This window comes from Pelophylax lessonae (genome assembly GCF_965119305.1).
Source record: "Pelophylax lessonae genome assembly, chromosome: 1".
Classification (NCBI taxonomy): Eukaryota; Metazoa; Chordata; class Amphibia; order Anura; family Ranidae; genus Pelophylax; species Pelophylax lessonae.
This window is the reverse complement of record NC_138768.1, coordinates 130,674,622-130,689,825: the sequence shown is the minus strand read 5'-3', so window position 1 is coordinate 130,689,825 and position 15,204 is coordinate 130,674,622. Positions and strand designations below refer to the sequence as shown.

The 15,204-nt window shown below is 43.2% G+C and overlaps 1 protein-coding gene across 2 annotated transcripts in view; it reads right to left on the bottom strand.

The window, feature by feature from the left end:
- The window catches only part of POC5 (POC5 centriolar protein), a gene marked incomplete at its 3' end in the record, with an annotated part of 124,077 nt that overhangs the window by 83,069 nt on the left and 25,804 nt on the right, over positions 1-15,204 (bottom strand). For both annotated transcript variants that reach the window (XM_082243806.1, XM_082243807.1), the window contains exons 3-5: positions 15,003-15,147; positions 4,988-5,101; positions 3,440-3,645 (exon numbers count right to left, since the gene is read on the bottom strand). In XM_082243806.1, the coding sequence (XP_082099932.1) occupies positions 3,440-3,645; positions 4,988-5,101; positions 15,003-15,147 (465 nt within the window). The remainder of the gene's footprint in view (positions 1-3,439; positions 3,646-4,987; positions 5,102-15,002; positions 15,148-15,204) is intronic.

Below are 15,204 nucleotides of genomic sequence, written 5' to 3'. Positions count from 1 at the left end.
ACCTGAAAACCCTCCATGGGAGAGACAGCTACTCACCACACCAGGAACCAGGTGGGCACCGCTCCAGCCAAAACCCCTCTCCATAGAAATGGGGGGGCGACGACTGTTGTCAGGAGGAATGCTGCGGCTCAGCCCGAGACCCGGTCGTATGCGTTTAACTCGCAGGCCAGCCTCCATCCAGTGAGGCTATGTCCCGGCCAACCTACACGGAGCGGAGGTCTGCGTGCGTCTGGGGTGACCACTAGATCTAGATTGTAAATCTCACAGGAAAAAATCACGGAGGAAAACATTTCCTATCAAAAAAAGTTTGTCAGGACCAAAGATCCCAGCAGCGAACTAGGTTCTTACTCCTGACATGGCAGAAAAAAAAAAAAAAACTATAGTGGCTATAGCAGAGAGGCAGTACCATTTAGGCCTCTTTCACACTAGTGCGCTTTTGTCATACTTTTCTAGAGCGACAAAATTGCATGAAAACTATGACCCATGAAATCCTATGTAACTGTGTACACTGCAGATATACTAATTTGAAGAGTCCTGAATGCTGCATCTTTGATGCAGTTCTTCAAAAGCACACCAAAAAGGCACCTTTCACTGGAAGTCATTGGGAACACATCAAAGGTGCATCAATGTGAAAGGGCCTGTACTTGTAGTAAAAAGTATTCTGCTTTCTTTGTATGAAATACCTAGTGACCCTGCCATTCCCCTTGTTTTCCTATTTCAAACTGACCAAGCTAGGAATCAAAGCACAATCATTCCAGTGTGGTTAGTTTTCTGGCAATGCTGGTGGGCATCGCCCGTTTGTACAGCGCTTCACTGGGAAGATCAGTGTGTTACTGTTTCTCTCTCTGCCCCTTATGAAGCTGAAAATTGTATTGTATTATATTATATTATATTATATATATATATATATATACACACACACACACACACACACACAATATAAATATATATATATATATATATATATATACACACACACACACACACATACACACAATATATATATATATATATATATATATATATATATATATACACACATACACATATACATATACACATACACACATCTACACATATACACATACACAGTATCTCACAAAAGTGAGTACACCCCGCACATTTTTGTAAATATTTTATTATATATTTTCATGTGACAACACTGAAGAAATTATACTTTGCTACAATTTAAAGTGGTAGGGAGAGGGTACAGCTTGTATAATTGTAATTTGCTGCCCCCTCAAAATAACTCACACAACCTTTAATGTCTAAACCGCTGGCAACTGAACCGAGTACACCCCCAAGTGAAAATGTCCAAATTGGGCCCAATTAGCCATTTTCCCTCCCCGGTGTCATGTGACATGTTAGTGTTACAAGGTCTCAGGTGTGAATGGGGAGCAGGTGTGTTCAATTTGGTGTTTTTGCTCTTACTTTCTCATACTGGTCACTGGAAGTTCAACATGGCACCTAATGGCAAAAAAGAATTGTTGCTCTACATAAAGATGGCCTAGACCAGGGATCCTCAAACTATGGCCCTCCAGCTGTTGTGGAACTACACATCCCATGAGGCATAGGAAAACTCTGACATTCACAGACATGACAAGGCATGATGGGAATTGTAGTTCCTTAACAACTGGAGGGCCATAGTTTGAAGACCCCTGGCCTAGGCAATAAAAAGATTGTCACAACACTAAAACTAAAAATGGCAGCACAGTGGACACGACCATACAGTGGTTTAACAGGTCAGGTTCCACTCAGGACAGGCCTTCCCATGGTCGAAGAAGTTGAGTGCACGTACTCAACATCATATTCAGAGGTTGTCTTTAGAAAATAGATGTATGAGTGCTGCCAGCATTGCTGCAGAGGTTGAAGGGGTGGGGGTTCAGCCTGTCAGTGCTCAGACCATACGCAGCACACTGCATTAAAAATTGGTCTGCATGGCTGACATCCCAGAAGGAAGTCTCTTCTAAAAATGATGCATAAGAAATCCCGCAAATGGTTTGCTGAAGACAAGCAGACAAAGGGCATGGATTACTGGAACCATGTCCTGTGGTCTGATGAGATCAAGATAAACTTATCCGGCTCAGATGGTGTCAAGTGTGTGTGGCAGCAACCACGTGAGTGACTTGCCTACAGTCAAGCATGGTGGTGGGAGTGTCATGGTCTGGGGCTGCATGAGTGCTGCTGGCACTGGGGAGCTACAGTTAATCAAGGGAACCTCCCTTCTAAACTGGGCCGCAGGGCAGTATTCTAACATGATTACGACCCCAAACACACCTCCAAGACGACCACTGCCTTGCTAAAGAAGTTGTGGATAAAGGTGATGAACTGACCAAGCATGTCTCCAGACCTAAACCTTATTGAGCATCTGTGGGGCATCCTCAAACAGAAGGTGGAGGAGCGCAAGGTCTCTAACATCCACCAGCTCCGGGATGTCATCATGGAGGAGTGGAAGAGGACTCCAGTGGTAACCTGTGAAGCTCTGGTGAACTCCATGCCCAAGAGGGTTAAGGCAGTGCCTGGAAAACAATGATGGCCACACAAAATATTGACACTTTTGGTAGAATTTGGACATTTTCACTTAGCAGTGTACTCTTTTGCTACCAGCAGTTTAGACATTAATGGCTGTGTGTTGAGTTATTTTGAGGGGACAGCAAATTTACACTGTTGTACAAGCTGTACACTCTCTACATTGTTTCAAAGTGTCATTTCTTCAGTGTTGTCACATGAAAAGATAATAAAATATTTACAAAAATGTGAGGGGTGTACAGAAGTCAGTCTACTGATCGACTACAACCATCCTGTCGTATTTTTCCCGATCAATCAGTGCCGTCGGCAGCACTGATCATTGAATTGTGAAAGAGGGGGAGGCTCCCTATTGTTAGGCTACAAAAGCACAGAAGGAATGATTCCCCCATCCACATCTAATATGTGCATAGAGAAATCGGACTGCTGTTTTTTTCATTCAACCCGCTGGTTGAACAAAAAAAATTATCATTTGTATGGGCTGCTTAAGGGTTGACATGTACTATTAAGGATCTGCTACTAACGGCTTGGTGACAGGTACCATAGCACACCTTCGTAGTTATGATGGAGTCCATGCTTCGATGGGTCAGGGCTGTTTTGGTGGCAAAAGGGGGACCTACTCAATATAAGGTGTATGCTCATTTATAGTTGATTTGTCGTTTTTTACTAAACTATACAGCTTACATACAACTAACTTTTAATTCTTTTACACTTTCCAAGAGGTCACAGTGGGTGAAAAAATATATATAAAAAAAAAAAAAAAAAAAAAAAAAAAAACACACAACATGTGAGGCAAATATACGGACTGGTAGTCCCACCATCAAAATGAAGGTACTCTATGTACCCTAATGGTTTTTACATAGTAAATTAACCAATGAACAGTGCAGAAGAGAATCAGTAGAAATCAGTATACCTTAAGATTACCACTCCATAAATCAAGCAAATCTTCCACCTGTTGCATGTTTTCAGCAGAGACGGGGAGCTCTGTTACTCTGACCTGTTCCACCTGTGACCTTGTAGAGGAGGAGGACGACCCATGAAGAGACATGTCCTCAGAGTGAAGCGGAGAGAAGGCCTCCAGGCCTGAAGCAAATGGTGATCTATGAAATACTTTTTGCTCTGTAATAATAAATAATGAAAATAAGTCCAGCTAGTGTCCAGACAGGGAGGAAAGTATGGAGTCTGAGCTTAAAAAGACTCAATAACTTCATTTTTTTTTTAATAAATTTCGCTATTTGTGCACAGCAGTACAGTGCAGTAGTCAGTGACTCATTTTTAATGAACTGTTCATCCAAGGTAAAGGATTTGCTGTTGCAATGGATCACTAAAAACGTAGTAACCTAAAGCGGTATTAAGCCCAAAATCTAAAAATGTAATACAGCAGCTTAGGAGTCATTAGATGTGGTGGCTGCATTAGTTTTCACCAGGTGATCTGACCAGTAACACACCTCCTGTATAAGAGTGCCTCCACACTGGATGAAAGAGCACAGAGACCTTTGGACAGCAGAATGGTCAGTCTGCTGGGAGGGGAGTGTTAGATGGACTGGTAGATTTAGATACACTAAACAAATTGAAGCCACCAACACTTAAAGAGGTTGCAAAGGCTGAAGGTTTTTTACCTTCATGAAGGTTTAAAAACCTTCTGTGTGCTGCTCCTCCCACAGCCCCCCTAATGCTTACCCAACTCCCCACTCGATCCAGCGATGTGAACGGGAGCCTCGGCTGTCCCCGGTCTCTCTATCCCTATTGGCTGAGGCAGCCAGTGAATCAATAGGGAATGAGCGGGGGCGAGCCGTGGCTCTATGTGTCTTATGGACACATAGAGCAGGGCTCGGGAACAAGCATGCACCAGTACCTCCATAGCAAGAGGCTTGCTATTGGGGCCATTGGTTAAGTGGGAGGAGCCAGGAGCCCCGATAGGGGACCTAAGAAGAAGAAGAAGAGGATAGGGGCTGCGCTTTGCAAAACCATTCCACAGAGCAGTAAGTATGACATATGCGTTATTAAAAAAAAAAAAAAAAAAACCCACAAACCTTTAATATCACTTTAGGCAGTTAGAGCAAACAGTTTTGTTATTTTTGGGATAAAGGTTTTATATAAATAAAAAAAGACGAGCATGGCAAGGACCCCTGTCAGTGGTAAATGGTTTGTCTCAACCCAACTGCTACATCCGCAAGACAGCTTGTTCTGTTGAAAGGCAGACTTACTGGGCGGATCACCAGGTGAAAATAAACTAAAGGAAGCCTGAAAAAGAAAAACTAATGCAACCACCACATTTAAGAACTGGTAACCTGCAGTATAATAAAGGTTTGTTTTTGGGTTTAATTCTGCTTTAAGATCATTTCCTTATTTTTGCAGTTTTTCCTGAATGGCATAAGCAACTTACTAATTGGTTACACATTTTGTCTGAAAAAAGCTCTTTAAATAATAATGTTAAGAAATTGATGATAAGATACAATACCTTGTTGATTCCTTGGTCCTAGAAGATGATCTGCTGTAGTTGCAGGATTTTCTAATTGAATCTCTCTTTCTGAATGTTGTGAAAGTTCTGGCGTGGATGAAGTGGAGCTTCTTTCTGTAAAGTAAAGTTAGATTCCTTTAAGTGAATGACAAGTAACAGATAGATATAGATAAACAGACAGTTAAACCTGTTAAGCTATTAAAATCTATCCAAATCAAAGAGTCCAGTAAAGGCTTAAAAGTAGAACTATAGGCTAAAAATTGTACGGCGAGGGATGAATTGTATGATAGAATAATGGTACCGTCCCCTAAATAGTAACAAATCAAAAGAGTGTGAACCAGGTGTGGTAGTGGACTGAAAAGGGAAGGGGACCAAGTAGGAAAATTTGTCTACCAGACATGGGCAGTGGGGATTTGAATGTGCCTCTAAAATATTGGAAACATATGTGTCCACATATAAAAGAAAAAAATATATGTTTTATTGAAATTTACATACAATCAGCTAAAATGGATACAATCAAAGTCAGAGATGAAAATGCATGTACATAACAGGTCACATGACCTTGATGCGAATCATGTAATCTGCTGATGGATCAACGCGTTTCACTGACCTAGCTTCTTCAGGATCCAAACAGTGCATACATATGATTTTCAAAATGTCATAGTATCCATCAATAAAATACAACGAAAAAACTACACTGTTTAATAATAAATGGTCTCACCATGGCACCAACTAGATCAGGCATGTCCAACCTGCAGCCCGGGGGCCGCATGCGGCCCTGGAACCGTAAGCAATGCAGCCCACAGCCCCGTGACAATTTTTTTTTTGCTTGGGAGGAAGGAAGTCGGGTTGGGGGCATGGCAACAGCAGCTTCCAACTAACGGTAGGCAGAAGCTGCCTCGAAGGGAGGGGGGGGGGGGGAGGCGAGAATGTGCAGTGTTTCTGACTCCTACCACCATGACCACTTCAAATCACTGAAGTGGTCATGGTGGTTTATTATCTTTCAGAAGAAGTAAACCTCTGTATACTGATTCCATTTCATTTGATCATCCTCTAGTTGTGCTAAATTAGTGCGGGGGGCGTGGTGGCGCGGGAAGGGTGCGGCGACATTTTATTACTTATATACCTTAACTATAGTATATATTTTATATGCGGCCCGAGAAAATTTCTCCACACTCAATGTGGTCCAGAGAAGCGAAAAAGTTGGACACACATGAACTAGATCAATAAAAAAGAATTCCAATTGGGAAAAAGAAAAATGTCCATAAATTGATCAGGGGGCGCACCAAAAGGTGGTGACATATGCTGCATTTGTAAAGTCTAGATGGTGTAAGCTCTGCGCTGTGCTTCTGGAGGGAGAGAATGATTCCTGGGGATTGTCTTGGCTCATTCCCAGGGCCATCGGATTAAGGGAGTCTTTTCCATTCCCTGCTTTTTACATCTGGGCTTTTGATGTGATAGATCTCCCCCTTTGCGCCCCCTGATCACTTTATGGACATTTTCTTTTTCCCCAATTGGAATTCTCTTTTATTGATCTAGTTGGTGCCATGGTGAGACCATTTGTTATTAAACAGTGTAGGAGGTTTTTTGTTTCATTTTATTGATGGATACTATGACATTTTGAAAATCTGTCTGATATGTATGCACTATTTGGATCCTGGAGAAGCTAGGTCAGTGAAATGCGTTGATCCATCAGCAGATTACATGATTCGCATCAAGGTCATGTGACCTGTTATGTACATGCATTTTCATCTCTGACTTTGATTGTATCCATTTTAGCTGATTGTATGTACATTTCAATAAAACATATATTTTTTTTCTTTTATATTATATATGTGGACACATATGTTTCCAATATTTTAGAGGCACATTCAAATCCCCACTACCCAGGTCTGGTAGACAACTTTTCCTACTTGGTCCCCCCCCCCCCCTTCCCTTTTCAGTCCACTACCACAACTGGTTCACACTCTTGATTTAGAACTATAGGCTAAACTTTTTTCATTTTGAAATAAGGGAGGGTTAAAACTACTGTTGGTTAATTTTTTGGCATTTGTGCTCCAATCGAGGTGGTTTACATTCACTTCCTGTCCCATAGCCAAAACAGGAAGTGAGAAGAAATCCCAGCAAATTAAGGGAATCCCTTGGTGACCCCCAGGCCACCAGAACTAGCATCCACGTTGAAAGATTTCCCCTCTATTACTTTTCTGGGGATAACCTAAATTTTGGGATTTTCTTTTACTTTTAGTTTCAATAAGAATGGTAAAACAGGACAAATAGGGAGGGTGAATCTCCTTAAAGGGGATACAGACCGCAATAAAAAACTGACAGCGGTTCTAAATTCCTCTCCACTCTATCCAAAACTAAAGAAAAAGTTTTGACTTTAATTATACTTTAACCAGTTGTCGACAACCCGCCACAGTTTTTCTGCGGCAAGGTGGCTCGGCTGCGTGAACTAATGCAACCGTTCATCGGTCGCACACGCTAGCCGCCCCCGCTATGTTCTGATTCAGTTCAGAACCCATCAGTCATCAGGTCCAGGCCAATGATTTTAGGCCTGGACCTGGTGATCGGTTCTGACAAATTGCAGAAGGTCCTGTGCATGTGTAATGGAAACACAAGCCCAGGAATGATGCAATCTTCTCTCCTGGAGCCCTTTTTAGTTCCAGCGTGAGAGAAAAGAACATCAGCTGAGTACACAAGCACTATACTGACACCAGTACACATTTAACCTGCTGATCACCCCCCAGTTAACCCTTTCACTCCCTGTCACAGTATACACTATACACAGTATACAGATAATTTACTGATCACTGTACTGGTGTCACTTGTGACTTCAGTTAGTGTGAGAGACAGTTAGTGGTAGCTAATGGCAGTCCCAGATAGGTTTAGGGTACCCGCCATACATCCCCTAATAAAGATTTAACTCCCTGATCATCCCCAGTTAACCCCTTCATTACAGCACTGCATGACTGCACAATCACTAGTTAAAATCACGCAGTGCCAAATTGCAAAAAATGGCCTGGTCAGTAAGGGAGGTAAAGTAAACTAAACTAAACTAACAATAAAATAAGGAATTTTGTTATATCTGTTCAATAAGTACAAAAAAAATGGATCTCAAAAGAAATCCAGTAAGCTCCTAACCTCACTATGCATTTTGCTGCAATGAATTCTCAAAAAGTATTATCTGCCTTGCCCAGTTCTCCTCTGTGGACTAAAACCACCACTTCTTATGTTACAGAGAGGAGAAGGTGTTCTGTAGCATTCTCCTTGGCGGAGGACACTGCTACCCCATAGCGAGTGGATAGGATAGCTAAATAAAGAAACAAAGCGACTGAAAATATATTCCATTTTTGTTTGTCAATTTAAATACACCTAGAGGTTAAAGGGGTTGTAAAGTCAGGTTTTTAATCTTAATGCATTCTGTACATTAAGATAAAAAGCCTTCTGAGTGCAGCAGTCTCCCTAATACTTACCTGAGCCCCATCTCTATCCAGCGATGTGCACAAGTGCCTCAGCTGTCCGGGACTCTCTCTGCTGATTGGTTGAGCCATTGGCTCCCACTGTTGTAAATCAAACACAGTTAGCCAACCAGGAAAGAGAGCGGGTGGGGCTGAACGGCAGCTCTGTGTCTGAATGGATACACAGAGCTGCAGCTCGGCTTGGATGCCCCTATAGCAAGCTGATTGCTGTGGGGGCACTCGACAGGAGGGAGGAGCCAGAAGCTCCAGCCAGGGCCCAGAGAATAGGAGGATCCGGGCTGCTCTGTGCAAAACCACTGTACAGAGGAGGGAAGTATAATATGTTTGTTATTTTAAAAGAAGAAAAAAAAAACACGAGACTTTACAATCACTTCAAACGATATTATAGGAGGAAGCAGATAAATCCCCTTAATTAATGGTAATGTAATGTCTAGGGGGAAAGAAGCTGGCAGGTTTTACGTGAAAATAAGAAAGCAAAGCAATAAAGTCATGAGAACAGTCATAGGAATATTTTGTTACATAAAATAGAAATACGCAGAAGAGGAATGATGATCAACAATATAAATGACAATAATTGTTTATGATGTTCTCCTGGCTCCAGCTTCATGGATTAATAGAATGTGTAATAAAAACAAAATGAGCTACACGAGGTAATGAGGTTACCATCTACAACAATAATGTAATCCGAATACAAAGGAAAATGCAATATATCCAGTGACATCCCATCCACGTGTGCAGGGCATATGAGCGCCCCCCCCCCCGCCATGCTCTGGTTCACACTGCACACATGGAGGAGAAAAGTCTCAGCCGCCTGTCACACGATCTGACTCAGTGTTCCAGGAGCTGGGGGTGGGTTAGCATCACTGGGGGGGAAGGGCACTGATGTCATCTTAAAGCGGAGTTCCAGCCTTTTCACTCACCTGTCCCACGGTCCAGCGATGTGGCCGCCCGAAGCCTCGATCCTCTTCCCTCTGGTCTCGGCGGCGCCGGCATCACTGGTGTGGGTACCAGGCTGTGACAGTTAGTGGGTTCACAGCCGGGTACGCACTGCGCATGCGCGAGTTGCGCTGCGCATCTTGATTGGCCGACCACTGACATGTCCCAGAAGATTGCAGGGAGGGAGGGGGGAAGAGGAGAACTTCCGTTCAGGGCGCCACAGCGCTCCGAGCGAAGTGGGAGCGGGTACTTGTCTAAACTAGGTGCCCGCCCCCCTGCAAAAAAAAAAAAAATTACATGCTAAATGTGGCATGTCAGGGGGTTATTACTACCTAAAACGGAAGTTCCACTTTTGGATGGAACTCCGCTTTAAAGATGTTGTATATCCCCCCCCTGTAATGTTGTACCTATAGGTACTGTAAACATCTCATAAACTTGCACCGTTTAAGAAATATTTACATTGCATGCAGCCGATGATGTCATGGGTGCATGCGCTCTGAAAGAATGGCTGCTTGTGCTGTTTCTTCAGAGCCTTGTGTCGTGACCGGTGGCTCCTGCGTGCGAGTGACGTCACATGGCTCTGGCCAGTAGCACATCCAGAGTCCGCAGAAGGAAGACGGGCCAAGATGGATGCAGCCTCCAGCCGGAACGATGTGGGCTTCGTTTACAGGTAAGTGCTACATAATGTGCTAGTATGTGTTGCATACTAGAACATTATGCATTTACTTTGCAGGTAACCAAAAAGAAAAAAAAATGTTTCCAGGCTTTACTTCCTCTTTAACCAACAAGGGCCTGTGAAAAAAGAATTTCCAATGCTGCTGAGATAAGGTCTAGGAATTTAGGGAGGAGGATTGTGCAGATTTGGGGGGTGATAATTAGTGTGCTGGGGTATAGACTGCCGCTCTCCTTGTAATTTACCCTGCTGTGTCACCCATGTAATGTGCCCCCCTCCATGTATTGTGCCCTGCTGTGCCCCCCATGTATTGTGCCCTGCTGTTCCCACAATGTAATCTGCCCTGCTGTTCCCCCCCCATGTATTGTGCCCTGCTGTTCCCACCATGTAATCTGCCCTGCTGTAACCCCCCCCCCCCCCATGTATTGTGCCCTGCTGTTCCCACCATGTAATCTGCCCTGCTGTGACCCCCCCCCCCCATGTATTGTGCCCTGCTGTTTTCCCCTTCATGTAATCTGCACTGCTGTGCCCCCCATGTATTGTGCCCTGCTGTTCTCACCATATAATAAACTCTCCTGAGCCTCCAATTTAATGTGCCCTGCTAAGTCTCCCATGCAATAAACCCTGCTGTGCTCCCTATGTAATGTGCCCCGCTGTTCCCACAATGTAATCTGCCCTGCTTTGCCCCCCCCCCCCCATGTATTGTGCCCTGCTGTTCCCAAAATGTAATCTGCCCTGCTGTGCCCCCCCCCTATGTATTGTGCCCTGCTGTCCCCACCATGTAATCTGCCCTGCTGTGCCCCCCCCCCCCCCCATGTATTGTGCCTCGCTGTTCCCAAAATGTAATCTGCCCTGCTGTGCCCCCCCCCCCTATGTATTGTGCCCTGCTGTTACCACCATGTAACCTGCCCTGCTGTGCCCCCCCCCCATGTATTGTGCCCTGCTGTTTTCCCCTTCATGTAATCTGCACTGCTGTGCCCCCCATGTATTGTGCCCTGCTGTTCTCACCATATAATAAACTCTCCTGAGCCTCCAATTTAATGTGCCCTGCTAAGTCTCCCATGCAATAAACCCTGCTGTGCTCCCTATGTAATGTGCTCCCCCATGTAATGTGCCCTGCTCATGTAATGTGCTCTGCTGACCCCTGTGCTTTTCCCTGCTGTCCCCCTGTACACTGATCATCTTACGTTTGATCCAGAATTAGGAATCTGTGCAGAAATAAAAGCAAGCACAAGGTTTGATCAACCACTTGCCGACCAGCCGCCGTAGTTTTACGGCGGCAGGTCGGCTCTGCTATGCTACTTGTACGTCGCTTCGTATAGCAGATAGTGGGGGCGTGTACTGATTGGCTAGAGGGGGAGCCAATCAGCGGATCTGGCGAACACAATGTCTGCCAGGCACCTGCGATCGCTCCCCATGGAGACAGAATGGCGGTCTGCCGATGTAAACAAGGCAGACCGCTGTTCCGTTAGTGATGAACACAAGGTTCCTGTGTTCCTCCTATTTAGTAACACAGGTCTCTGATCAACCAGTGAGTAAATCCCCCACACAGAAAGCATCCCCTAGGCACACATTTAACCCTTTTATCACCCCTGGTGTTAACCCCTTCCCTGCCAGTGTCATTAGTAACATATTTTTAGCACCGATTACTTTAGTAACGTCACTAGTCACCTCAAAAGTGTCAGTTAGGTGTCCGATTGTCCGCCGCAATGTTGCAGTCCCGCTAAAAATCGCTGATCGCCGCCATTACTAGTAAAAATAAATAAAAATGACAAATCTATCCCCTAGTTTGTATACACAATAAATTTTGCGCAAACCAATCCATATACACTTATTGGGATTTTTTTTTTTTTTACCAAAAATATGTGGAAGAATACAAATTAGCCTAAAATGATGAAAAATATATATATATATATATTTTTTTTTTTTTTTTTCCCAGAATAGTCACCCTTTTTTGTTTATAACTCAAAAAATAAAAACCACAGAGGTGATCAAATACTGACAAAAGAAAGCTCGATTTGTGGGAAAAAAAGGTCATGAATTTTATTTAGGTACAGCGTCGCATGACCGCGTAATTGTCAGTTAAAATAACCATATTGCAAAAAAATGGCCTGGTCACTAAAGGGGTAAAACCTTCCGGTCCTTAAGTGGGTACATAGGTGCACTTTAATATTCATTGTATAATGTAATATAATTTCTAGAATTAAATTATTGTACTATGAACAGCTCAATAATCACACAAATGTTCTTCCAGGAGCTGTAAATGTGAACATTTCAGGGGGTTCCCCATGATCTCAAAAATTTTGCCCAAGGGTTCCTCCAAGATAAAAAGGTCAAGAAATTCTGCTCTATATTGTACATGACACACTCCTGCACTATACCCACTAGATGGTACATTACATGCTGTGCATCTGACCAAAGTGTTCATTGTCTTACTAGTTGCCAAGCAGTTCCTGACTATTTTAGAGAAGTTCTTCTTTAAGGTATACTGGTACGCTGAAACGGTTAGCTCTTTGTCTATTTTCAGTGTACATAAAAATGTATGTAATGGAAGAGTTGCATTTAAAAAAAGGATTGTGCTGAGGTTTATATACATTTATAGGACCACACTATTTAACCACACCCCTTAAGCCATTCCTACTGATAACACAAATTGACCACACCCACTATTCACTGTGGTGCGCATAGCACTGCACATTACTACTCAACTTGAAGTGCCCAGGGGTACCCCAGGTCTTTTACAATCCTTGCTATGCCCCGTGCATTAATGAAAACCATGCCCACTATTCGCCATAGCACACCACATTTTTTTAAATTTTTTTTCAAGGAACTGGGCCCAACTGAACATTTTGCACACAGGCGCACTGATTTCATAAACTTCTATGTATTAGAATTGGGCTTCTCATATCAGTTCAGTCCTCCCTAGCTTTGGCTGGTGTGGAATTTATCTTGCTTCATATATTTTACGCTCCCTTGGTTCACACATGCAATAAAAAGTTGGAAGCTGGGATCCTTATCATTTTTGTACTTTCCTACTCACCCATCACTACCAATAATGGCCTTTTTGGCAAATAGGCGTGGGTGTGAGTAAGTTCTCCACAACATCAGAAGTGTCAGAATACCCCAACAGCAGTTGCATTCTGACTGAATGCAGCCACTGTAATGAATAAACGCAAAAAGGACATGTTGCTTTTGAAAACTCTAATGCACATTAAGTATGCATCTTCTTAGGGCTCTTGCACATGGGTGCAAAAAACACCACATTTTTAAGTCGTTTCTTTTTACGGCTTTGATTGCAGCCCATTACTTCAAATGGGTCTGTACACACAGGCGCTGCTGGGAAGTATTTTACATGTGTAAATCACACTTCCCCTTGATTCGTAAATTCTAAGCCCTTTTATGCACGCATGTCCCCATATGTGCATGCAAACACATGCACTATACAGACCACAATGCTGTGATGCAGTTTGGCTGCAGCGCTGGTGTAGTGTACCTGCGGTTTACAATAGATTTTCTATTATGCCCCATGTTTTTGGTGTGTTTTCTGAAAGCGCACCAAAGATGCAGCAGGCAGGACTTTTGGTGTACTTTCAAGAAACGCACCAAAAATGTGGGATAATAGAAAGTCTATAGGAAACTGCGGGTAACCTGCACAAAAAGCAAACAAAAAAATAAAATAAAAACGCAGTTACACTGCGCTGCACCTGCACTGCACTGCAACGTGTGACTGGGGTCTATAAGAACAGCTTCTACACATTTGTATACAAATTCATTATTGATTTGTTTTAAAGTGCTACCAAACGCAGGATCCTGCATTCACTATATCTGATCTCCCACAGTGCACAGAACATGGGAATGCAATTATTTTATTAAATATAAACTGCTAAATCCCTTTTCTCATCAGCAGAATATAGCAGTCTTGTGACCTCCTTTAGTGTACAGCCAAGCACGGGTTAAAGCTTGTAGAAGGAGTTTTCTGTGCTATGCGACTGCCGGACCCCTGACCCTCTGTCTGGACAGTGCTGATTGGCCCTGTGCCGGTCACATGCACTCTCCCAAAGAAAAAAAATAAATAAAAACACCTTTTGCAATACACACCAAATGGAGCATGTGCAGCCTGACTCAGACTCTGAGCTATCAGGAAATTATCAGGGGTCAGTGGAGGAAGGAGAGGATCAGAGAAGACAGGATCAAACAGTCTTTTTACACAATGAGGATTAACCCCTTAGGTTCCACAGTGAGTACAACAAGCATGTTTTAGACCCGGTTCACACTAGTGCGACTTGTCAGGCGACTTGGTCGCCTGACAAGTCGCGGTGGGTCGCCTGCCATAGATTAGCACAGGACCCGTTCTAATAGGAGCGACACAAGTCGCTCCGACTTAGAAAAAGGGTCCTATACTACTTTGGGGCGACCTGGAGGCGACCTGCATAGACTTCAATGATAGGAAGTCCATGCATGTCGTGCCGAGGTCACGGTGCACTTCACAGGTCGCCCCAGCAAGTAGCGTTGCCCCTATGTGAACGGGGTCTTACTGCATATACAGAATGATTTTACTGTTGTGGGTTTAGTAACACTTTGAATTAAAATGTTGCAGCATTTTTGTTGTACAGTCTACTTGGTGAAACAGCACAATAAAATCACTGCTACATTTACAAAGTAATCTCTGGGTTTGCAAAGCCAATTGGCACTCCCAAAGTGTATTCATATCTTTTGTGGCTATTATATTTAAATATACGTTTTTGTGCACCAAATTCAGCTATAAAATAAAATAGTAACTATGCAATAAATCTGCAGACATTTCCATATCAACAAAATCAGTAAAAATGTATACAGTATATTCAGCTTAAATAAAGAAAAAAAAAAACAAATGAAGTAGAATGTTCTGTATGGAAAATGATGAACGGGCAGTGCTCATTCTTTATACCTGGAGCTTGCTCACGCACAGATTCTCTGGGACTTGAAAACCTGTCACTTGTGGTTTGCTCGGCAGTCGTTTGATGTTCCCTGAGGAAATGAGACCCAAACCTTGGAGTTACCACGGCGTAACGAAGAAGCTGGTCATATTCATCCTGTCATAAAAGAGTCAGAATAATAGGAGCTGCTTAACCACAGAGAAACGAGAAGAA